This window comes from Ranitomeya imitator, chromosome 5, assembly GCF_032444005.1.
Source record: "Ranitomeya imitator isolate aRanImi1 chromosome 5, aRanImi1.pri, whole genome shotgun sequence".
Classification (NCBI taxonomy): domain Eukaryota; kingdom Metazoa; phylum Chordata; class Amphibia; order Anura; family Dendrobatidae; genus Ranitomeya; species Ranitomeya imitator.
In genome coordinates, this window is record NC_091286.1 from 498,776,215 (window position 1) to 498,801,195 (window position 24,981).

At 43.4% G+C, this 24,981-nt stretch overlaps 1 protein-coding gene across 1 annotated transcript in view; it reads right to left on the reverse strand.

Annotated features, from left to right (window-relative positions):
* Positions 1–3,544: 3,544 nt before the first annotated feature.
* The window catches only part of LOC138638268 (lysosomal amino acid transporter 1 homolog), a 47,543-nt gene continuing 26,106 nt past the window's right edge, over positions 3,545–24,981 (reverse strand). Inside the window, exons 4-7 of the mRNA XM_069727443.1 lie at positions 13,180–13,298; positions 9,146–9,241; positions 7,509–7,694; positions 3,545–5,711 (exon numbers count right to left, since the gene is read on the reverse strand). Of these exons, the coding sequence (XP_069583544.1) occupies positions 5,610–5,711; positions 7,509–7,694; positions 9,146–9,241; positions 13,180–13,298 (503 nt within the window). The 3' untranslated portion in view covers positions 3,545–5,609. The remainder of the gene's footprint in view (positions 5,712–7,508; positions 7,695–9,145; positions 9,242–13,179; positions 13,299–24,981) is intronic.

Below are 24,981 nucleotides of genomic sequence, written 5' to 3' on the forward strand. Positions count from 1 at the left end.
AAAGGAGAATAAAAATTAGCACTAAATTACCAAAAAAAAAAAAAAAAAAAAAAAAGAAAAGCCTGGCACTGTATGGCAAATAAAAAAAAAACAACAAAAAACAAAACCCTCATGCATTGCTTGGGGAAACCGCAGAAATGAAACAAGAGCATGTTGCAGAGTTTTCAGAGCAGAACCTTGGAGTGGAAGCGCTCCAAATCCTTCTCAAAAACTTGGCTTCTGCTCCAGAATCTTAAAAAAAAAAAAAAAACAAAAAAAAAAAAAACCCACACATTAAGGCTATGTGCACACGTTACGGAAAGGTGTGCGGATTTTTCCGCACTGATTTTGGTAAATCCAGACTGCGAATTTACTGCAAAATTACCACGGTTTTTCAGCGGATTTCACCTGTGGTTTTACACCTGTGGATTCCTATTATGGAGCAGGTGTAAACCGCTGCAGCATCCACACAAAGAAATGATATGCTGCAGAGTAAACAACGCAGCATTTCCGCATGGTATTTCCCGCATCATGTGCACTGCGTATTTTGTTTTCCATAGGTTTACATGGTACTGTAAACTCATGGAAAACTGCTGCGGATCCGCAGAAAAATCCGCAATATGTGCACATACCTTAACACAAACATGAAGATGGATCACCTCTTCTGGAGAAAGTAGTAATTTTCAGAAACTGAAATGCCCAGACATACATTGCACCTTACTTCAAATTTGCCTGTAACAATACATTTCATATATTAAAATTAGACATCTTTTTCAATACATTTAGAAAGTTTTCATAAATATTACATTTTACCAGGTTACAATATAGAAACACATTTACACCTTTTACTTGAACATTTCCTTCCACATGAGTCCAATGATTAATAGTTCTATGCAATTTGTGCTTTCTTACAGAAACACCATCACTTACAAGTGGAATAAAGGTATGTGCACACGTCAGGATTTTCTTGCAGAAATTTCCTGACAAAATCAGGACATTTCTGCCAGAAATCCACATGCGTTTTTTGCGCGGATTTTACGTGTTTTTTGTGCGGATTTTTAGCGTTTTTTTTCCGGACACTCCAATTTAATGGGAAATCCGCAAAAATAATGAACATGCTCCTTTTTTTTTTGCGGGAATGTGTTTTTTTTTGCGGAAAAAAACGCAAACGTGCACAAAACATGCAGAATGCATTCTAAATGATAGGATGCATATTGTTTGCGTTTTTTTAGCGATTTTATAGCGTTTATCGGGAAAATCCGCAAAAAAAAAACGCAAAAAATCCTGACGTGTGCACATACCCTAAAAGTTGTACACTTTGTTTTTTTTAAATATCACTTTAGCCAAACACATGAAACTTCCTTAAAAAGGTATTGTCCATTACTTTTTAAAAAAAGGAATCTGTCACCACATTTAACCCATTTAAAGGGAACCTGTCACCCAGTTTTTTCAAGATGAGCTAAAAATAGCGTTAAATAGGGGCAGAGCTGTGCTTTACATTAGTGTATTTTGTGAGCCTTTATTCCCCACCTATGCTGCCGAAATACCTTTGTAAAGTCGCCGTTTTGGGCTGTCACTCACGCTGGTCAGGTGATATGGGCGTGGTGACAGCGCTGTTTCTCCTCCAGATCTCCGTTGGTGGCGTAGTGGTGTGCGCATGTCCAACTGGTGAATCCACTGCACAGCTTGAAGGAAATAGCGCGATCTGCGCTATTCAGCCGTTTATCGTGGGTGCGGCCATCTTTGTGAGGCCGCGCGTGCACAGATGGTTCTTCTCGGCTTCCCGGGGCTTCAGGAAAATGGCCGCCGAGATCTCCATGTGCGCACGCGCGGCATCCCGCGGCCATTTTCCTGGAGCCCCGGGAAGCCGAGAACCATCTGCGCACGCGCGGCCTCACAAAGATGGCCGCGCCCACCGATAAACCGCGGAATAGCGCAGATTGCGCTCTTTTCCTTCACCTGCGCACTGGATTCGCCTGTTGGACATGCGCACACCACTACGCAACCAACGGAGATCTGGGGGAGAAACAGCGCTGTCACCACGCCCATATGACCTGACCAGCGTGAGTGACAGCCCAAAACGGCGACTTTACAAAGGTATTTCAGCAGCATAGGTGGGGAATAAAGGCTCACAAAATACACTAATGTAAAGCACAGCTCTGCCCCTATTTAACAGTATTTGTAGCTTATCTTGAAAAAACGGGGTGACAGGTTCCCTTTAATCCATTAGGCCGGGATCACACTACAGCGAGATACGGCCAAGCCTCGCAGGTGAAAACCCAGCTCTGGCGCCGGCACTCCGGAGCGGAGCGTGCAGCTCCATGTATTGCTGTGCGGCTGCCGGAGTGTCAGTGCCAGAGCTGGGTTTTCACCTGCGAGACTCGGCCGTATCTCGCGTATGTGTGATCCCGGCCTTAATATGAACATGCAGGTTATAGAATGCTGAAACCAGTCATCCCTGCCTCACATCAGCTGAGTTGTTGCTGGGAAATCCTCTTATTACTTTACATAAAAGAGATCTTCCAGGGTCTGGGGAGGACGCTAGTTATACTTACCGTAACATCTGCAGGTTCCTCTCAGCCTCCATCTCACAGGCACACAGAATTGCAATATTGTTACAATACAGCAGAGCTCAGAGAGCTGCAAAAAATGTGTTTTCAAGAAGACTAATTTAATTTCTCCTGTTCTGTTCTAGTTACTTGTCTCACTGGTAACTCCCCCTTCATGCAAAATAAGTATCTAGGGGCAAAGTTATTATCCAGACAACATCATCCCCAAGAAAAATCCGGAGTTCTCTGGAATAAGACATCAGATTGCAGATATCAAGGTGTCGTGTAGACCGCTTAGGAGGGTTGATCTTACAGATTCTCTTCAAAAGATTATTAATGGGCCAGATTGGAGAAAGCAAAAAGAAAAAAAAAAATATATATATCTGTGCGCGCAAACACTTTCCACCGATTGACTGCAGTGGTCACCTAACACCCTCACATCCCACCTGAAAGAGGAAGCCGGGTGACAATTGGGGATAGCACACAAAGTACAGAGGAACATCAGAGGACCATATTTACTGTATGTTGTTCTACAACCCTGGGCCCATTAATAGTCTTCCATAAAGCAGTAGTATTACCTGTAATGTGTCATTCCTTCAAATTGGAAGAAATTGTTAAAATGGAAGAAAATGGCAAATTATAATCCACCTATAGAAACATTTTTAAGCACCACAAATAGTACAGGAGTCCCTAGCGCACATGTGATTTACTGTTACACTTTTTACACTTGATCTTAGTACCTACACTGTCTTTTTAGCGATCAGGGACCCCCCCACACAAGAATACCGGTAAAATAGTTTAGTATTCTTTAGATCGTTCTAGATTTACACTTACAAACTGTGCACAATACAGTGTAGTTTACAAATCACCGAGTTATTCCTTGATAGGTACATTCACACTTGATAACATCTTACAAAATCTTATTTACATGCTAAAATAATCCATTCCAGAGAATAAATGGACTGGTGGCAAGGATCTGGCATCCACAATGAGTCAATTGATCCCGTAGATTTTCAGTGGATCCCCATCCGCCTTTTAATGCAAAGGTTGAAATTTGTGGTAATTTGTACAACTTAGCACCAAAAGTGACAGTGTTCGGTCAACTGGGCCAATAGTTTTCTAACACGCCAAAGTAAGTTTTAATCGTGGATAAAGAACTGTTGTCTAAATTTAAGGGGCTGTCCAGGACTTACATCACCAATATGAGGTAGCTGGGGGTCAGACCCTCCCATCTGCTCTAGCAGCGGACAAAACACAGCAACCCTACCAGGTACTAAACCATCTCCTGTTTACTCACCACTAAGCAGTGTATGGGGCTGCTGTGCTCTGCCCCATACATAGTCCAATTCTGGCCACTGCAGTTTTGGGCTGATTTTAGGAGGTGCCATGTGTCACACCTTCACTGATGTCATATTGAAGCAGCAACCATTAGTAGGTCACCAATTGTGAAGTCCTGCACATCTCCTTTTACAAAGCAAGTAATAGTACAGGAGCCATTTCCAAGAAGGTCTTTGCAGAGTACATAAAAAAACTAATCAGATTGGACACCAGCTGCTTGTTGAAATGAAGTCAAACAACTGTCTTAGGGCTCTTTCACACATCCAAATATTTCTGCTACTGGAAAAACCTGTCCTGGAGATATCAGTGTCTGTGTGTATCATACATGTGGCAACTGTGTGTCGCATCAGTATGACATGTACTGGCGCTTGGGAATCAGCAGTACTGTTCACACTGTTACCTGGAGCCGGGTGCTGAAGACAGCTCACATCACTGTCCCCTGCTCACGCTGCAATCAGTGCTAGAAGGGGACAATGTTTAGGGCTCATACTCATTTGTAAGAAAAAGGGACAAGTGCAATCAGATAAAATTGTTATTCAGTGGGTTACATCTCATCTGTGATTTTTTTCTCAGCTGAAATCGGACTGAGAAAAATGAATAATAAATAATCGCAGCATGCTGTGAATCTCAGACAAGACTCGCCAATGCAAGTCAATGGGTGTGGGAAAAATAAAATAAAAAAAAAATATAGAAAAAAAAAAATTAAAAAAAAAAAAACACACAAAAAAAAACAATCGCATGGCATACGGACTATCCGTATGCCGTACGTTTTTTACAGATACCTTACCACTCGGACATAGAACACTGTAAATGGTCCTGTAAATGATTGTAGAAAAATAGTTGCAAAGAAAAAAAAAAAAAAAAAAAAAAAAGCATACAGTTGTCATACAGATGCTATGTGAGAAAAATCACATTGTACAAGCATGACACTCATCCGTTTTTGTTTTTTTTTTTCGGTCCAGATTAGACCTTTTTTTTCCCCCCACAAATTAGTATGAGCCCTTAGGCCAGGATCACACATGCGAGAAATATGGCAGAGTCTCACATGTTAATACCTGGCATTGCCGCCGTCACTCAGGAGCGGAGCGTGCGGCTCCATGTATTGCTATGCGGCAGCACGCTCCGCTTCTGAGTGACGGCGGACATGACGGGCATTACCATGCGAGACTCAGCCGTATTTCTCACATGTGTAATCCCTGCCTTACAGCTGTATTCAGCTGATCACAGCGAGAACAGCCGCCGCCTGTGCGATAAATAAAAAATAACGGCGTGGGTTCCCCTGTATTTTTGATAACCAGCCAGGCAAGACTGGCAGCTGTGGGCTGCAACCCTCAGCTGTCAGCTTTCGGAAGTGTCTCCGGTACGTGTGAAAACTGCTACCACACGTACCGGACACGCTGACATGTGAAAGAGGCCTTACAGCCTGCTTGAACTGCAGATCTAACGAACAGATGACAAGGTCTACATTTTTGGCTTTAAAGCATCACTGTAAATGTTATCACTTGGAAACTACACAAAAATAAATTAAAAGCAGCATTGATCATGGCAACAACTAGTTAGAAACCATCCATGTAACTTAAAAAAAAAAAAACTCATGTAACATTAACATAGTTCAATTAAGACTTTGGTCACTCAAAAATATGGATTATAAAAGTTCACGATAAGAAGTCTTTAAGCAAATTAAAATAAAAAAACAAAAAAACAAAATATATATTTAGAAAACTGAAAGGCCGGTCTGAGACACTAGGTTTCCTCTTCATCCACAAGCAATGGCTCCACTTCCAGTGCCAGTAGGTTAGACTGGGTGGTCCGATGCTTTCGATAGAAAATGAACTGTGCAGTCATCTGGGGTTTTTAAGTTAAGGAAATCACAGACAAAACATTAGCATACACTTGATAGAGGTTTTGACATCAAAACTAAACATCTGTAAATGTATAAACGTTAATTCAAAAAAATTTGCATTTGGCATGAAGTCATATACTGTAGGTCAGCAATGAGGTTATCCATTGTAACCAGTGTGGGACCAGTGGCCATCAATTGCTCACAGATGTCCATTCACCCTTAGCGGCCAACACAAGTTACTATTACACACACACACTTTAAAACAAAAGTCTACTACATTATTTCAGACTACCCCCCTTTCCCACCTTTGGGGAGGACTACCAGCTTGTTCTTGATGGATGCCAAGGAAGATCTTTTGGGCTCATTTTCGAGTTTGCCAAAAGACATGTGGGAGACTCCCCTCAAATGTATGGAGGAAGGTGCTGTGGTCAAATGAGACCAAAATTGAACTTTTTGGCCACCAAGGTAAACGCTATGTCTCACGTCAAACCAACAAAGCTCGTAACCCCAAGAATACCATCCCCACAGTGAAATATGGTGGTGGCAGCTTCATGCTGTGGAGATGTTTTTCGGCAGGAGGGACAGGAAAAACAGTCTAAGGCAAGGTGAAAATGGACGGTGTGAAATACAGATCTAGTCTTGAGAAAAACCTGTTTTAGTCATTCAGTGATTTGGGACTGGGACGGAGGTTCACCCGACAAGAAAATAATACAGTTCAGAACCCGTGGGCAGCCTTGAAGATTGCTGTTCACCAGGGGATATCTTCCTTGAAGGAGCTGGAGCAGTTTTGCCTTGAGGAATGGGCAAAAATCCCAGTGGCAAAATGTAGAAAGCCCATAGAGACTTATCCAAAAGTAACTTGCAGCTGCAATTGCCACAAAAGGAGACTCTTCAAAGTACTAACTTTAGGGGTGGGGTGAATATTTATGTACACTTAAGTTCAGTTATTTTGTCCTATTTTTTGTTTGTTTCACAAAAAGAAAAACTAAATTTTCAGTTGTTGGCACGTTCTTTACATAAACTGATGCAAATTGCAGGTTGTGAGGTCGCAAAACACGAAAAATGTCAAAGTGGGAGAAAACTTTTGCAAGTCTAGGGCTATGGAGTTGGTGTCAGTGTCCATTTAAAATATATGATAGATTTAGCACCGTAGTACAATCCAGGATGTGCTGCAAATGTTTTCATAAGAATTTTGGAAAGTTATGAAATGTCCAATAAATGTCTGTTCTGTTCCTGATCTCGGGATCTCTGCTTTTAGTTGAGATGAATCTGTGCTGCACTTTATGTACATGTCAGTAGTGACCAGTGCTGTGGAGTCAGTCATGGAAAATTGAGGAGGTTTGGCTTACCGACTCAACAGCCCTGTGCAAGCCACTGTACATTTAGCTAAACTGAACTGATTAAGCATGTTTTATTATAAATTAGTAAAACCTTGACATGCAGTTTAGTGGTCTGATGAAGCAGGCCACAATTTGTTTTCAGTCAAATTCATGGGAAAAACCACATACACACACCTTACGGGCATCATATGTCCTCGAAGGTGAAAGACAAAGACCTCAGTGGGTAGAAACAAAATGTGAAAAAGGTTCCATTTAGGTTAGTGTTCATATGTAACATTTTGGGAGAAGGGATACGGTTTATTTCTCCCCGCTCCACCTGCATTAATATAAACAGGTCATCTGTGGAAGGCTCATCCAGGCCATGACACCGCACTGTGCAGCATCACCTGTCACAGCTCAGTAAAAATTTACCATTCACCGGTATTACTGGTCATAGAAATGCAACTACATGAAGGATACAAAAAAGTCGAGTACAAGAACACCAAAACTTCCAATGAGCCAGGGCAAATGGTGTAATATATAGCGATTCTTACTATATGGAACTGAAGGCAATTTCAACATAAGACTCAACCCGTACGTAAAGTTTCCAAGCATGGCTAATGCAAACAACATATATGATAATCCCTCTGTAGATTTCTTCTGAAACTGTAGGAAGAAGAAGAACAAATCTGGTTACAATTATTCTTTATAAAAATTAATAACTTCGCAAATCCACAAGGGAGCAGAAAATAGAAGTAACCACGGTTCACCAGTATCTAATAGGGATGCACAGTTTACTCCTTGTTACTAGAAGCTGGGGAATGAAGGAACCGCAAACGGTTTTTAGGCTGAAGGAACTGGGAGGACGCTCTGTAAGATAACCGGCCATCCTCCAGGTGTCCTTTGAGCCTCCACATTGCCAGCTTCTTTTAGCTTTCTCTCCATGTTTGCGTGGGTTTCCTCCGGGTTCTCCGGTTTCCTCCCACATTCCAAAGACATACTGATAGGGAATTTAGATTGTGAGCTCCATCGGGGACAGTGATGGTAATGTGTGCAACCTGTAAAGCGCTGCGGAATATGATGGCTATATAAAAATAAAGATTATTATAAAAATAAAGATTATTATTTATGTCAAACTTGTCATGTTTGCAGCACATACTTCTGTAACTTACATTTTAAAAGGGAACTGCACAGGAGACTCATGCTGCCTAAACCACGGGCAGCATAAATCAGACTGGCTGCGCTACTGTAGAAAGTGTACGCTATTCCCACAAAAGCTGCCCGTGTCACAAAACACACTTAAAAGCCAATATGGGACTTGGTGTCTCAGCAGACTAGTCCGAGAGGCAGGGGCCAGACGGCTTCTTCATGCCTCTCCCTATACAAACACAAAGGGAGAGAGCCGTCAGTCTAGGAGACCTGGGCAGGGATATGCTACAGACTTTCAGAGTAAAACAAGGCTGCAATAACGCAGCCAGTGTCGGATTCTGCCGTGGCTGGGTGACTCTCCCATGAGAGTCCCTGTAATCAAGGAAAACCATGAAACTAAAATAGTCAGGCGTTAACCAATGACTAATGTAGACGCTCGTTCCTGGAAACGTCGCTCATGAGGAGCTCACTGAGCAGAGATGGCTCTGCCATTATCAGAAAACTTCTCAAATGTGTAACTTTAAGAATGACTTCATCTAAAGTAGAAAGCTAAAAAGAGCTACTAATATTCATGCAGATGTACGGGCCTCTGGCCACTTAGAAATATGATTACGGTGCAGACCCCGCAGTCCGTGCCGTCTCCTAGCTTTCTGCCTCCAGGACTGCACACTACAATGGAGGTAAGGGCTCATTTGCACACGCGAGATACTCGGATGAGTCTCGCACGTCAATACCCGGCACTGCCCCCGACACTTAGGAGCGGAGCGTGCGGCTGCATGTATTGCTACGCGGCCGCACGCTCCGATCCGAGTGCCGGGTACTGATGTGCGAGACTGATCAGAGTTTCTCGCATGTGAGAATGAGCCCTAAAGAGGGTCCGTGCGGCTATTTCCGGCTCCGGCACTACAGCCGCGTTTCCCTACAGCTGGAGGACACCTTTCAGGTTCTCTAATCAGACATATACTTACATTTTTATGGAGTTGAGGAAAACGAGAGCCCAAATAAAAAACAGAAGAAACATAACCGCAAATAAACCCGGACATCTCCGTAACTCCAAGCGAATGCTAAAAGGAAAAGAAATCATTGCATTTTAAATATTCTCTTTTTAAATTGATGCAACATTTCTATTCGTGATATAAGCATAGAAATTAACTGCACAATGTGTCACAACCATAATCCCACTACATCAACCATTACAGCAGGTTTTGTGCTGCGCCGCTGGAAACATGGGGCAACGAGCTCACTTTACCATACATTGCGATTTAGAAAAAAGTAGTTTTTGCTCATGTGGGAAGTACATGGGACCAGAAAATAAAAATCCCTATTCGAAAACGGTGTGCAGTCATTTTCATGCAGAGCACAACTGCTACATGCAGGCTGAAGTCTTCTTATAATAATACAGGGGTATTCTCAAGTTGTCTCTTGAGCAGCTCGTGATGTAATCTTCTTAGTCTCATTACGTCCTGGTTTCTAGCAGGACGAGCTCTCCTACTATTCACTAGAATGGTCATCCAGAGAGACCTGTAGTATCAGTAGAATTATACAGCTCAGCACAAGTTCTTCTGGAACACCAGTGGTTGGTTCCGAGCCTACACTGCCTTACAGAGTTAACAATGCGTGTGAACATAGCTCTGGAGCAGAGGTTAGGAGATGAAAGCTACAGGCTGGTGATTTATAACCGCATCTCTTCAGGAGATGGAGAGGAGGGAGGAAGGTGAGCAAATAACTGCTGTATAGAAATAAATGGGCTGGAGAGAGCCCACTGGGATGTCAGACTAGTTAACCTTGCTCTTGGAATGTAACTATTGCCCGCTCAGCATAGCTCCATAGAAACGAGCTGTAAACTATAAAAGATAAAAGCTATCGCAGGAGAATGACAGCACGAACAGAAAGAAAGTCCATTGAAAACTTGCTTATTTCACGTTGTGCAACTAAAGCAATTTAAGAACTTGAGAATACCCTGTCAAAGGGAACCTGTCCCTACATCATGCTGCTCTCCGATTAGGTGGCAAAAACCTGGTCAGAGACCCCGAATCTAGCAATGTGTCACTTACTAGGCTGCTTGTTGTATTCTCAATTAAAAAAAAAAAAAAATCATCAGCAGGAGGCTGTCACTACAGGACTAGTAAACCTGCTGCTAGGTAGTCCTTTAAATTAATGAGCTTTGTATAACCCCACCCTCACCATTGGTTGGCAGCTTTCTGTTTACACAGTACATGGGCAGAAAGCTGCCAATCGGTGTTGTGAGCGGGGTTATAGAGACCTGAGCATTCTGAGAACTGCTAGATCTGCAGCAGCGAAAACAGTGATTATATGAAAATGGCAGCAAGTGACATTACTGAAATCAAGGTATCTGCTCCAATATTATACTGTTCTTGGATGATGCAGCAAAAACCTGGTGACAGATTCCATTTAAGGAACAGACACTTGTCTCAGTCATAAATGTTTTATGGATTACAGGCTCGCAGTTCACTTCAACATCTAAAACAGCCTATAACACAGTTGTCATTTCCCAGCAACCACAGATTTAACCCCGATGGCGGCGCTCATTCATTCAGCAATTCTGCTACATACAGGTGCTGATGAGCTTAAGACAGCGTCTAGTCTCCCATGGACTACTAAAGCATGATATATATATGTGCGTGCAAATCACCCCCCTTCTGCCTTAACAAGTAAAATAAACATACACATATTTGGTATCGTCGCGTTCAGAATCACCTGATCAATAAAAAAAATAAATTGTTAACTTGATTACTAAAAGACGTAATGAGAGAAAAAAAAAAAAAAGCACCAGAATTCTGTTTTTTAGCTCCTACAGATCAAGAATAACTACCCTAGCTGCCTACACAGGAACAATACTGCATACATACCTCTTTTCTTTCTCACCTGCCTGTTCACCATCTTCCTCACTCCCTGCCACTATAGGGCCCAGTAGGGTGAGCAGAGAGGGCCGTCGAGGAGCGGGGGCGCCACTGCGCAGGTTTAGGGTGCCAACCTCCGCAAGTAGGTAGGTTGAGTTTAGGCCAGATTAGGGGCAGGCACTCCCCCTGGTTGTTTTTCTTTCTTGTGGTGTTGGTGTGATGTCAAGTTTATATTAGATATTTTATTAAGGTTTAATAAAGGTTTAAAATTTTTAAGTAAAGGGTGGATATCTGTGAGCCTAAAACGAATAATCCCTCTGACATTTATATACAAGTTATTAGTAATCTACTGTATAAGAAGTGACGTTCCCATCAGTGTCTTCCTGCTGCAAATCTCGGCAGGTACGCCGTGTGTAAAATCCATCATGTGCACATACCGCTAATGCATGAAAAAACTCGAAACTATGCATCAATACTAAACACAGTTTATCCAGCTGCAGTATCCGTGCAAGACAAAATGCTGTAGTAATGGATAATATTAGGCTGTAGATTACCGTATATACTCGAGTATAAGCCGAGATTTTCAGCCCCAAAAAATGGGCTGAAAGTGTCCCTCTCGGCTTATACTTGAGTCATGGAAGACGTGGGGGGGTCGGCGGGTGAGGGGGAGCGACGCCTGTCAAATACTCACCTGCTCCCAGCACTCCTGACGCGGTCCCTGCATGTCCCACGGTCTTCGGGCACCTGCAGCTTCTTCCCCTGTTCAGCGGTCACTGGTACCGCTCATTAAAGTTATGAATATGGACTCCACTCCCATAGGGGTGGAGCCGCATATTCATTACTGTAATGAGCTGTACCATGTGGCCGCTCACTACAGGAAGAAGCTGCCGCTCCCGGAGACGTGGGACATGCAGGGACCGCGTCAGGAGCGCCGGGAGCAGGTAAGTATGTCCTATTCACCATTCCGCGTACCACCACCGCCTCGTCTGCCCATCCTCTTGCTGTTACTGTTCAGGTCAGAGGGCGCGATGATGTATTAGTGTGCGCGATGATGTATTAGTGTGCGCGCCGCCCTCTGCCTGAACAGTCAGTGCGGAGAGACGGGACGCTGAGGAGCAGCGACGAGAGGTGAGCATGTCATTTTTTTTTTTTTTAGTGCAGCAGCATTACATGTGGCACAATGCATGTCAAGAAATGCATGGAGCGTCTATGGGGCCGTAACTGCATGGAGCATTATATGGGGCATCTATGGGGCCACAACTGCATTGAGCATTATATGGGGCATCTATGGGGCCGTAACTGCATGGAGCATTATATGGGGCATCTATGGGGCCACAACTGCATGGAGCATTATATGGGGCATCTATGGGGCCATAACTGCATGGAGCATTATATGGGGCATCTATGGGGCCATAACTGCATGGAGCATTATGTGGGGCATCTATGGGGCCATAAAGAACTGAATGGAGCATTATATGGAGCATCTTATGGGGCTATAATGAACTGTATGGAGCATTATATGGGGCCTATTTTGTATGGAGCATCTTATGGGGCCATAATGAACTGTATGGAGCATTATATGGGGCTCTTGATTCAATATGGATATTCAAAAACACTTAACCTACTGATGCCTCAATTTTACTTTTATTGGTATCCATTTTTATTTTTAACATTTACCCGTAGCTGCGGCATTTTCCACCCTAGGCTTATACTCGAGTCAATTAGTTTTCCCAGCTTTTTGTTGCAAAATTAGGGGGGCGCGGCTTATACATGGGTCAGCTTATACTCAAATATATACAGTAATTTGTGCAAAGTAAAATGTTTGTGGTGATAGTAAATTACACTTGAATAGGATATGCCAGCTTTTAATAAAGATGAGCCTTCACAGTTCTCCCATATTAGTACTACTGATCATGCGCTGTGCAGTGATCTGCAGCCGGCCCCATTTACTTCAATGGAGGTGTGCGACATTTCCCTGCACCACGGGCACATGGCAGTGCCGGTATGAAGGAAAAGCACAGGGGGTGTCCCTGCATTCATTGTTGTAAATGTTCAACATAAAACATCAAGTTATCTGTTTTCTATTTAAATATTAAGGAAAAAAAAAAAACTGCTACATTTTCTCGGGTTAAATAATTTACCTGCTCAACATCGGCAATTCTCTCCATGTTCCTCAGAAGCAGCTGACTAGGGAGGATAACAGACAGTGTGATGCATAAGACCACCCATCCTATACAAAAACCTTTCAGGCTTGTACTGCCTATAAAAAAAAAAAATATATATAACATATGTATTAATAAAGACATCTTAAAAGGTGAACTATAACAGTCACAAGTTTACTTTTGTTAACATGTACTGAAGATCATGTCACTGCTAATGTGTTGAGGACTCTCAGGTTGCATGGACGTGTCCCTCGATCCACAAACTTAAATCTTAAAACATACAAAATGATCAGCAATATTGAGATAATCCCATAAGAAGCAACTTTCATTACATCATACAAAATCCAGAAGGCAATGCACTGACCCACGTTTATCAGAAGGCCATGCCTAAGGGTGGTTTCACACTTGCGTTTTTGTCTGCAGCGTTTTTTTTCAAAAAAAACGCATGCGTTTTTTTTCCCTATCTTTAACATTGAAAACGCATGCGTTTTTTTGTGTACGCGTTTGGTCGCGTTTTTTGACGCGTGCGTTTTTTTACTGCATGCGTTCATTTTCTGAAATGCTACTTGTAGTATTTTTAGAAGCGTTTTTTGGACCAAAAAAAAAAAAACGCATGCGTTTTCATGCGTTTTTTGGGGGTCAAAAAATACATTGGAGTCAATGGGGACGCATGCGTTTTTTGGTGCATGCGTTTTTTGCGGTAAAAAACGCATGCGTTTTTTTATTAAAAAACCAGAAAACACACTGATATGCCACCCCCCAACATAAAGGTGATAAAGGGAACCTAACCCTACCCCTAACCCTACCCCTAAGGGATCCTAACCCTACCCCTACACCTAACCCTACCCCTAACCCTAAGGGATCCTAACCCTAACCCTAATCCCTTTATGGTTAGGGGTAGGGTTAGGGTTAGGATCCCTTAGGGTTAGGGTTAGGGGTAGGGTTAGGGTTAGGATCCCTTAGGGTTAGGGTTAGGATCCCTTAGGGTTAGGGGTAGGGTTAGGGGTAGGATCCCTTTAGGGTTAGGGTTATGATCCCTACCCCTACCCCTAACTGTTTCTGTTTATAGTGGGTTTTTTACTTTATTTTGATGATTGGCAGCTGTCAGACATTTCTCAGCATGCATTTAAAAAACGCAAACGCATGTAAAAACGCATGTAAACGCGTCAAAACGCTGCTTTTTTTCACCACATGCAAAAACGCATGCGTCAAAAAAACGCAGCGTTTACACGCGTTTTTTCACCATGCGGTTTTTTGCGTTTTTTACCGCAAAAACGCACCCCAAAAAACGCCAATGTGAAACCAGCCTAACTCAAGCTTCTCTCCCTCTATGAAGCCTTGTCAGGCCAAGTCCAGACGGCCACATTGGAAGTTAGGCCTACTGCTTCTGTAGCTTGGGGACGTGTCGAGCTTGGTGTGTGTTCGCTGCGGACATGTGCTGGAGCTGCCTTTACATTGTCCACTTTATAAACTGGTGTCACACTTGGGTATTTTCTATCATATAGACCCCTCAAAATGACTTCAAATGAGATGTGGTCCCTAAAAAAAAAAAAAAAAATGGTGGTGTAAAAATGAGAAATTGCTGGTCAACTTTTAACCCTTATAACTCCCTAACAAAAAAAAAAATTTTGGTTCCAAAATTGTGCTGATGTAAAGTAGACATGTGGGAAGTGTTACTTATTAAGTATTTTGCGTGACATATCTCTGATTTAATTGCATAAAAATTCAAAGTTGGAAAATTGCAAAATTTTCGCCAAGTTTCCGTTTTTTTCACAAATAAGCGCAGGTAATATCAAATAAATTTTACCACTATCATGAAGTACAATATGTCACGAGAAAATGTCAGAATCACTGGGATCTGTTGAAGCGTTCCAGAGTTAAGGTACCGTCACATTTAGCGACGCTGCAGCGATCTAGACAACGATGCTGATCGCTGCAGCGTCGCTGTGTGGTCGCTGGAGAGCCCTCACACAGACAGCTCTCCAGCGACCAACTATGCGAAGTCCCCTGGTAACCAGGGTAAACATCGGGATACTAAGCGCAGGGCCGCGCTTAGTAACCCGATGTTTACCCTGGTTTCCAGTGTAAATGTAAAAAAAAAAAAAAAAAAAAACACTACATAGTTACATTCCGGTGTCTGTCCCCCGGCGCTCTGCTTCCCGCACTGACTGAGCGCCGGCTGGCCATAAAGCACAGCGGTGACGTCACCGCTGTGCTTTACGGCCGGCCGGCGCTGACAGTACAAAGATCTATCCTTCCTACACTCATGTGTGGCTGCTAGGTATTGGATTAGGCACCTTCTGACATCTAGTGTATGTAATACTCTCTTCCCTGTTCTTTGGATTGGGGCAAAAAGAAGGGATGGAGATCTCCTAAGATGCATGAAAATGCAACACCACTTTTTGTAGGTTGGCTGTGTCGGTCTTAAGAATAACTATCCTCCAAGATTTCTGTGAAGGTAGGGGCCAGCCAATAATGCCTGGATGTCATTGACCCCATGAACTGACGTGAGCTACTAAAAGTGAGGCCTTAAGGGACAGGATTCTCAGCGAAGCGTATGCCAGAGGTTCGGTCAGAGCGGTAAGGACCAAATTTAAATCCCAAGGAGGAGTATTCTGAGGGGATGGGTCTAGACCTGGCCAATGCCTTCATGAATCTGGATATCCATAGATTCCTAGCCAAGTCAAAATTGTATAGGGCCCCTAATGCTGCGGCTTGAACCTTAATAAATATTTTATTATTAAATCTTTATTTTTATATAGCGCTAACATATTCAGCAGCACTTTACAGTTTGCACACATCATCATCACTGTCCCTAATGGGGCTCACAATCTAAATTCCCTATCAGTATGTCTTTGGTATGTGGGAGGAAACCGAAGTACCTGGAGGAAACTCGGGCAACCACGGGGAGAACATACAAACTCTTTGCAGATGTTGTCCAAGGTGGGATTGGAACCCAGGACTCCAGTGCTGGAAGGCTGCAGTGCTATCCACTGAGCCACCGTGCTGCCCTTTAAAGTACTTGTAGCTAGGCCCTGTTCCAACCCCTTCTTTAGGAACTCTAAGATGGCCGTTAGAGGAACCCCTCCTAGCTTGGAACCTGAAAGGAATTTTCGCGATGTTTTCCCATAAAGTTTGGTGGTTACGGGTTTCCTACTTTGTATTAACGTGGAGATTAAATTTTGGGGAAAAAAATCTCTTATTACCCAGCAGAGCCCTCAAATTCCAGGCTGTCATGCATAAGTTTGGTACCTGAGGATGAAGAACCGGTCCCTGGTAAAGAATGTTTGCAAGCTCTGGAAGTCACCTAGGGTCGGAGATGGACATCATCCTCAGCCAAGAAAACCATGTCCTCTTTGGCCAGAAGGGGGCCATAAAGATCACTTTTGCCCTGTCTGACCGAATTTTACTCAGAACCGCCGGAATCAGGGCAATCGGAGGAAAAGCATAGGCTAGATGGTGGTCCCATGGAATCATGAAGGTATCTATCCCTATGGGGTTCCCTTTGGGGGTCTATTGAGCAGAATGTGACTACCTTCCTGTTCTGACTGTTGGCGAATAGATCTATAGAAGGACATCCCCACTTTTCTGTGATCTGATCAAACACTGACTTATTCAGTTCCCAGTCTCCCTGTCTTATCTGGGTCTGACTCAGGAAGTTCGCTCTGTGATTTTCTGTCACTCTTATCTGGAGTGCAGATAGAGACCCAAATTTGCCCTCGACTAACTGAAAAAGACCTTGTCACTTCCATGAGAAGGCAGGACTGGGTTCCTCCCTGGTGATTTAAGTACAGGTCCTTCTCAAAAAATTAGCATATAGTGTTAAATTTCATTATTTACCATAATGTAATGATTACAATTAAACTTTCATATATTATAGATTCATTATCCACCAACTGAAATTTGTCAGGTCTTTTATTGTTTTAATACTGATGATTTTGGCATACAACTCCTGATAACCCAAAAAACCTGTCTCAATAAATTAGCATATCAAGAAAAGGTTCCCTAAACGACCTATTACCCTAATCTTCTGAATCAACTAATTAACTCTAAACACATGCAAAAGATACCTGAGGCTTTTATAAACTCCCTGCCTGGTTCATTACTCAAAACCCCCATCATGGGTAAAGGTACCTTCACACATAACGATATTGTTAACGATATCGTTGCTATTTGTGACGTAGCAACGATATCGTTAATGAAATCGTTATGTGTGACAGCGACCAACGATCAGGCCCCTGCTGGGAGATCGTTGGTCGCTGAATAAAGTCCAGAACTTTATTTAGTCGCTGGATCTCCCGTGGACATCGCTGGATCGGCGTGTGTGACACCGATCCAGTGATGTCTTCACTGGTAACCAGGGTAAACATCGGGTAACTAAGCGCAGGGCCGCGCTTAGTAACCCGATGTTTACCCTGGTTACCATGCTAAAAGTAAAAAAAAACAAACACTACATACTTACCTACAGCCGTCTGTCCTCCAGCGCTGTGCTCTGCACTCCTCCTGTACTGGCTGTGAGCCGGAAAGCAGAGCGGTGACGTCACCGCTCTGCTTTCCGGCTCCCAGACAGTACAAGAGGAGAGCAGAGAAGCAGAGCACAGCGCTGGAGGACAGACAGCGGTAGGTAAGTATGTAGTGTTTGTTTTTTTTTACTTTTAGCATGGTAACCAGGGTAAACATCGGGTTACTAAGCGCGGCCCTGAGCTTAGTTACCCGATGTTTACCCTGGTTACCGGCATCGTTGGTCGCTGGAGAGCGGTCTGTGTGACAGCTCTCCAGCGACCAAACAGCGACGCTGCAGCGATCCGGATCGTTGTCGGTATCGCTGCAGCGTCGCTAAATGTGAAGGGGCCTTAAGACTATCGACCTGACAGATGTCAAGAAGGCCATCATTGACACCCTCAAGCAAGAGGGTAAGACCCAGAAAGAAATTTCTCAACAAATAGGCTGTTCCCAGAGTGCTGTATCAAGGCACCTCAATGGTAAGTCTGTTGGAAGGAAACAATGTGGCAGAAAACGCTGTACAAGAAGAGGAGACCGGACCCTGAGGAAGATTGTGGAGAAGGACCGATTCCAGACCTTGGGGAACCTGAGGAAGCAGTGGACTGAGTCTGGTGTGGAAACATCCAGAGCCACCGTGCACAGGCGTGTGCAGGAAATGGGCTACAGGTGCCGCATTCCCCAGGTAAAGCCACTTTTGAACCATAAACAGCGGCAGAGGCGCCTGACCTGGGCTACAGAGAAGCAGCACTGGACTGTTGCTAAGTGGTCCCAAGTACTTTTTTCTGATGAAAGCAAATTTTGCATGTCATTCGGAAATCAAGGTGCCAGAGTCTGGAGGAAGACTGGGGAGAAGGAAATGCCAAAATGCCTGAAGTCCAGTGTCAAGTACCCACAGTCAGTGATGGTGTGGGGTGCCATGTCACTGCTGGTGTTGGTCCACTGTGTTTCATCAAGGGCAGGGTCAATGCAGCTAGCTATCAGGAGATTTTGGAGCACTTCATGCTTCCATCGGCTGAAATGCTTTATGGAGATGAAGATTTCATTTTTCAGCACGACCTGGCACCTGCTCACAGTGCCAAAAGCACTGGTAAATGGTTTACTGACCATGGTATTACTGTGCTCAATTGGCCTGCCAACTCTCCTGACCTGAACCCCATAGAGAATCTGTGGGATATTGTGAAGAGAAAGTTGAGACGCAAGACCCAACACTCTGGATGAGCTTAAGGCCGCTATTGAAGCATCCTGGGCCTCCATAACATCTCAGCAGTGTCACAGGCTGATTGCCTCCATGCCACGCCGCATTGAAGCAGTCATTTCTGCCAAAGGATTCCCGACCAAGTATTGAGTGCATAACTGAACATTATTATTTGTTGGTTTTTTTGTTTGTTATTAAAAAACACTTTTATTTGATTGGATGGGTGAAATATGCTAATTTATTGAGACAGGTTTTTTGGGTTATCAGGAGTTGTATGCCAAAATCATCAGTATTAAAACAATAAAAGACCTGACAAATTTCAGTTGGTGGATAATGAATCTATAATATATGAAAGTTTAATTGTAATCATTACATTATGGTAAATAATGAAATTTAACACTATATGCTAATTTTTTGAGAAGGACCTGTATGCTACCACTAACCAGTTGTCTGAGAATACTCCTACTTAACTTGTAGGATCGCTACTTTCAACAGGTGGCGCTATATATAGTTCAAGTCCTCTTTCTCTCTGAAGTGGCAATTGCACAATAATTCTAAAAAAGGTGAACTTTACTGCCAATAGTTCCTTCATGTTTGAGGATGCTGATCTTAGGTCCTCTATCCAGACTCCCTTCGCTATCTGGTCGTTCAGGCGAGCCCCCCAACCTCTGGGGCTTGCATCTGTGGTCTGAACCTGAGAGATTGAAGTCGCCCATGGAATGCCCCAGGTTAAAGTTGTTTATTCTCATCCACCATTGTAAAGAAAGTACAGTTTGACGACAAGGTTAACTGCCCTTCAAAATGCCCTTTTAGAGTTTTCGGCTGATAACATTTCCTATTCTAAATCGCTGGTGTGTGTCTGAGCCCATTGAACTGCCAGGATACAGGCAGTCAAGGAACCTAGGATGGACATCCATGACTTTCTTGTTGGTTCTTGCAATGCTGGGGAAGTTGCCCATCAGAAAATTGTCTAGGAATGAAGCATAGTCTTGACTGTGGAGATCTCCTAGCCAACATTTAAGTCAAAGGGCTAGCAGAGCTGCATTAGAGAAGGCTGCTGATCTAACTGCCAGCCTGACCGAGTCCGCTGATGCATCAGCCAAGAAAGTAGCAGCTCCATTCATTACTGGGATGGAGTCTAGTATATTGTCCCTAAAGGTTCTCTCTCAGCTGTGATTCCAGCTAGTCTAGCCAGACCATCAGTGACCTGGCCGTTCAAGTGACAGCTGCCGCAGGTCTTAGTTCCCCCTTTGCGGTCTCCCATGAACTTTTCAGAAAGGCATCTGCTTTTTTGTCCATGGGATCCTTCAATAACCCCATGTCTGCAAAGGAAAGGGAAAACCTTTTGGAAGCCTTAGCAATTGCCACATCTAATTTTGGTGTCTTCTCCCAAAGAGAACATGCCAGGTCATCGAATGGATATTTCGAATGGCCCTTTCTCTCTGGTTTCTTCCACTGTTAATTAGGGAGTGGATTTTCTCATTAATGGTAACTGACTGCTTTAAGGAGGCACCATTTCCTCTAAGGGGAAACAGCTACGACTACCCATGCCCCCGGATGAAGATGCTGATGAATTGGATGTGTCAGAGTCCCTCTCCATCCTCTGAACTGCTAGATCTGGAATCTGGGGACCTGTCTGGACATTTTTTTTTTAAATTCGTTTATTAATTTCAGAATAGACAAACATTGCACATATTACATTTATCATTATTAAACATACCATCAGATACAAATGATTACAAACATCATCGCATCCAAAGTTCAGAGGCAATAGACTGTGCATGTTGAATCACTAGTACCTACAAAATACCTACTATACAACTTAAACAACTTTAACCTTTAGTAATAAGTCGCCAAAAGAAAACAGATTCAAGTTTGCTCTGCAACGATGACCCCAAACCCCATGCCCTCCTCCCCGTGCATATATCTAATCCACGCAGACTACAGAGTATGATGAGATGAGTTCCATCTACCCCAAATTTTTTCGAATTTACCTGGGCATCCTCTATTATGGTACAGTGTTCTTTCATATGGGATAACCGAGTTCACCAGGTCAATCCAAGCTCTGAGAGACGGGGAGGAGCTACCCATCCACCTTAATGCCAGTACCTTTCGTGCTAAGAAGAGCGTTTCTCGAAGGAAGATCCCAGTATGGTGATCCCAGGTCTCTGTATCCCACACCCCAAATAGGCAAGTCAATGGTTCAAGTGGGACAGGGATTAACAATAAAGACGTTAACAATGTCGTGACTTCTTTCCAATAATGAAGGATTACCGGGCACCGCCATATCATGTGGGTAAAATCCGCATCATGTGCGTGACACCGTAAGCAGTCTGACGTCTGAAGGCGGCCCATTTTAAAAAGTCGTGTCGGAGTCAGATAAGTCTGATATGTAATATATAGCTGGGTCATCCTATTGTTAACTGAGGGAGAAACTTTAGTTGGAGATTCCAAAATATCTTCCCACTCCTCTCCCAGTGTATCGGGAAGGAGTCCCTCCCATTTCTTTTTTAAGGTGTTAATAGTGAGCCCATCTCCCACGGATAATAGGTATGTGTATAAAGAGGAAATGAGTCCCTGAGGACCCTGTGATTTGAGAATGCCTATAAGGGGTAAAGATGAAATTGCTCGACCTGCACCTGCATTTCGCATATGTGACTGGAAAGCTGACCTCAGCTGTAAATAACGGAAGAATTGAGATCTTGGGATATTGCAGGTATCCCGCAATTGTTCAAAGGACACAAAAACATCCTGGTTATATAAATTACCTACCGAGAGAACACCACATGAGATCCAGAACTCAGTAGACGGGTGATTTAGTAATTCTGGAAAATAACTATTATACCACAGTGGCATTTCGGCTATTATATCTGTATATTTAATAACTTTTTTAATTTGTCTCCATATTAATCTCGCTTGTCGAAGCAATGGCAGCAAACGGGGAGCACTGACTTTCTCCATTTCCAAAAAACCCAGTGGACAGTCAATACGGGCAGAATGGATTATATGGCTTTCTGAATTAGGTAGGGAGTTGCTAGGCATCCATTTGCTTATCGCCCTAGCCTGCCCAGCAAGATAATATAGATAAAAGTCTGGTAAGGCTGCCCCTCCCCCCCTTGTCGGTCTCTGTAGAGTAGATAGCTTGAGTTTGGGTCTAGTCTTCCCCCATATAAAGGACGTGGTCAGGGAGTTTAAGTTTGCAAAGAAAGATTTGGGTATTGGCACAGCACTATGTTGGAGACAATAATTAAATTTGGGGAGCAATATCATCTTAACTAAATTAATGCGACCTGCAACGGAGAGAGGGAGTTTGCTCCAAGCTATGAATTTAGATTTGGCCAGGTCCAATAGTGGATAAATATTAAGTCGTAGGTCCAGCTGACTATATTGAGACATATGTATTCCTAGATATTTGAAATTGGAGACTACAGGTAGTGACGAGAGATTTTCGAGACGGGGCATCGGCGCATGAGACAGAGGCATCAGAGCAGACTTATCCCAATTGATATAGAGACCAGAGAATTTGCTAAAATTATCTATAGTCGTTATTACTCGCGGTAGTGTTTCTTCTGTTTTATCCATAAATATGATCATATCATCAGCATATAGACCGATGGTATCTACACGATCCGCAATACTTATTCCCTTGATATCCGTGGAAGACCTTATGCGTATTGCCAATGCTTCTATCGCGAGGGCAAAGAGGGCCGGGGACAGAGGACATCCCTGACGGGTTCCCCTATGTAAAGTAAAGGAATCAGAGATAGAATTATTCACAATTACCCGTGCCCTAGGATTCCTATATAGTGTATCTATCCCTCTAATAAATTTATCTCCAAAACCGTATTTCTGCAGACATGCAGAAAGAAAAGGCCATTCAAGGGAGTCAAACGCTTTAGCTGTGTCTAGGGATGCCAGAGCCCAGTTATTATCCAATTCTAGGGAGCTATATTGAATCACTGATTGGACCCGCCGAATATTAATAGAGGTACTTTTCCCAGGCATAAAGCCTGTTTGATCTGGGTGTATAAGATCTAATATGATTGTATTTAGTCTAGTGGCCAATATTTTAGTGAAGATTTTATAATCTACGTTCACCAATGATATGGGGCGATATGATCCACATTCCAAGGGGTCCTTTCCCTCCTTCTTAAGTACAATGATATTTGCATCATAAAATGTTTCAGGCATAATTTCTCCCTCCCATATATTCTGAAGCACCTTCAATAAGAGTGGTGCCAGGTGGTCCCGATATTTTTTATAGAACTCAACGGGAAACCCGTCAGGTCCAGGGGCCTTCCCGGTGGCCATATCCATTATAGCCTGTTCCACCTCCTCCAGAGTAAACTCGGCTTCCATAAAAGCTTGCTGGGTTGGGCTCAGTAAGGGGAATGCCATGTCTGATAGATAGTCTATACATTCAGGGACCCCAAGACCACTACCCGATTTGTACAGTGACTTATAGTAATTACAAAAACTTTGAAGAATTTCCTCGGTGGAGGATACCAACGAACCATCGAGTGTCCGAATCTGTAGTACCGTGTTGGAGGTGTTATGCTGACGTACCAAAAAAGCTAGGAGTTTACTGGCCTGATTCCCCATTTCAAAATAAGACTGACGGGTAAAAAATAATTTACGTTTTGATTTAGTGTCTATATTTTGGGTGTATAATCTTTGGGAAGTGAGCCACTCCACCCTGTTGCCGTTAGTTTGATTGGCCACATAGGCGGCTTCCGAGTCCTTCAGCCGTCGCTCAATCTCGTCATCTTCCCCCGCCGTCACCCTCTTTATATAGGAGATTGTAGAGGACAGACATCCCCTCAAATATGCCTTTAGAGTGTCCCAGAACAGATTGAGATTCGAGGGGTCTGGGTGAGTAGAGACAAAGCAGTTTAACTGATCAACCGTTCTATCACTAGCATCTATTAGTTTCAGCCAGAAGGGATTCAATTTCCAAGGTATATTATTATTTGACTGACCGTATTTAAGTTTGAGAACAATTGGGCTGTGATCTGATATCCCCCTGTTACCATGTTCGACACTATTCACCCACAGCGCTAGGTCGCTAGATCCAAATATGTAATCTATACGGGATAGAGACTGTCTAGTTGAAGAATGACAAGTATATTCCTTTATCTCAGGGTGACGTATTCTCCATAGGTCTAACCATCCGCTACCGTTCATAAATGATGCCAATTGAGAGGGAGATTGAGAAAGGGGCCCCCTTGACATCTCGCCGTCTAGTCTCAGTCTGTCTTTAAGATTATCCATGACTAAATTAAAGTCTCCCATACAGATAACACTAGCATTAGGATAATTTAGGGAGAAACCCAGTGCCATGCGGAGAACCGATATGCCGGCCGGGGGTGGGTTATAAACACATAATATCACATATTCCTTCATATTAATAAAGGCATGAACAAAAACAAAGCGACCTTCGGGATCGCGTCGTGACTCTCTAGCCTCCCACCTGACATTCCTATGTACCAACAGGGAGACCCCTCTGGAGTAACTGGTGTGAAATGCGTGAAGGGACCACTGCACCCACGGCTTTTGCGTACACTTAGCTGTGTCTCTGGTCAAATGCGTCTCCACAAGTGCTACAATATGTGGATGATACCTTTTAATTTGTGAAAATACCTTAATTTTCTTTCGAGGAGTCTTAATACCCCGTACGTTCCACGTCATACATACAATCTCAGATCCCATATCTACGTTCGGGAAAAGGCATAACATACACCACAGCCTGGGCGGGAATCAGGAACATCATACAGAGCATAAGGTTATCACTGGCGACTAATAAACATAACAAACAATTGAAACTGGTGTAAAATACCAAACCAAACAACATTTGAACAGTGGAGGAGTGTAATCCTACACTCCTATAGTTGAGTAGAATAGGGGATACCCTCACTGGAATCAGCGTCCGGTATAGTTGACAAACTCAGCACCCACATAGAGAGCTCTAGATTATGTTGCCATCAGATAGAAAGAGCTACTCAAGAGTCCGGGGTACTAGGCCCCTTGTATGACCGTAACCATTCGACCGCCTCCGCCGGGTCAGTGAAGAACAGGGAGGAGCC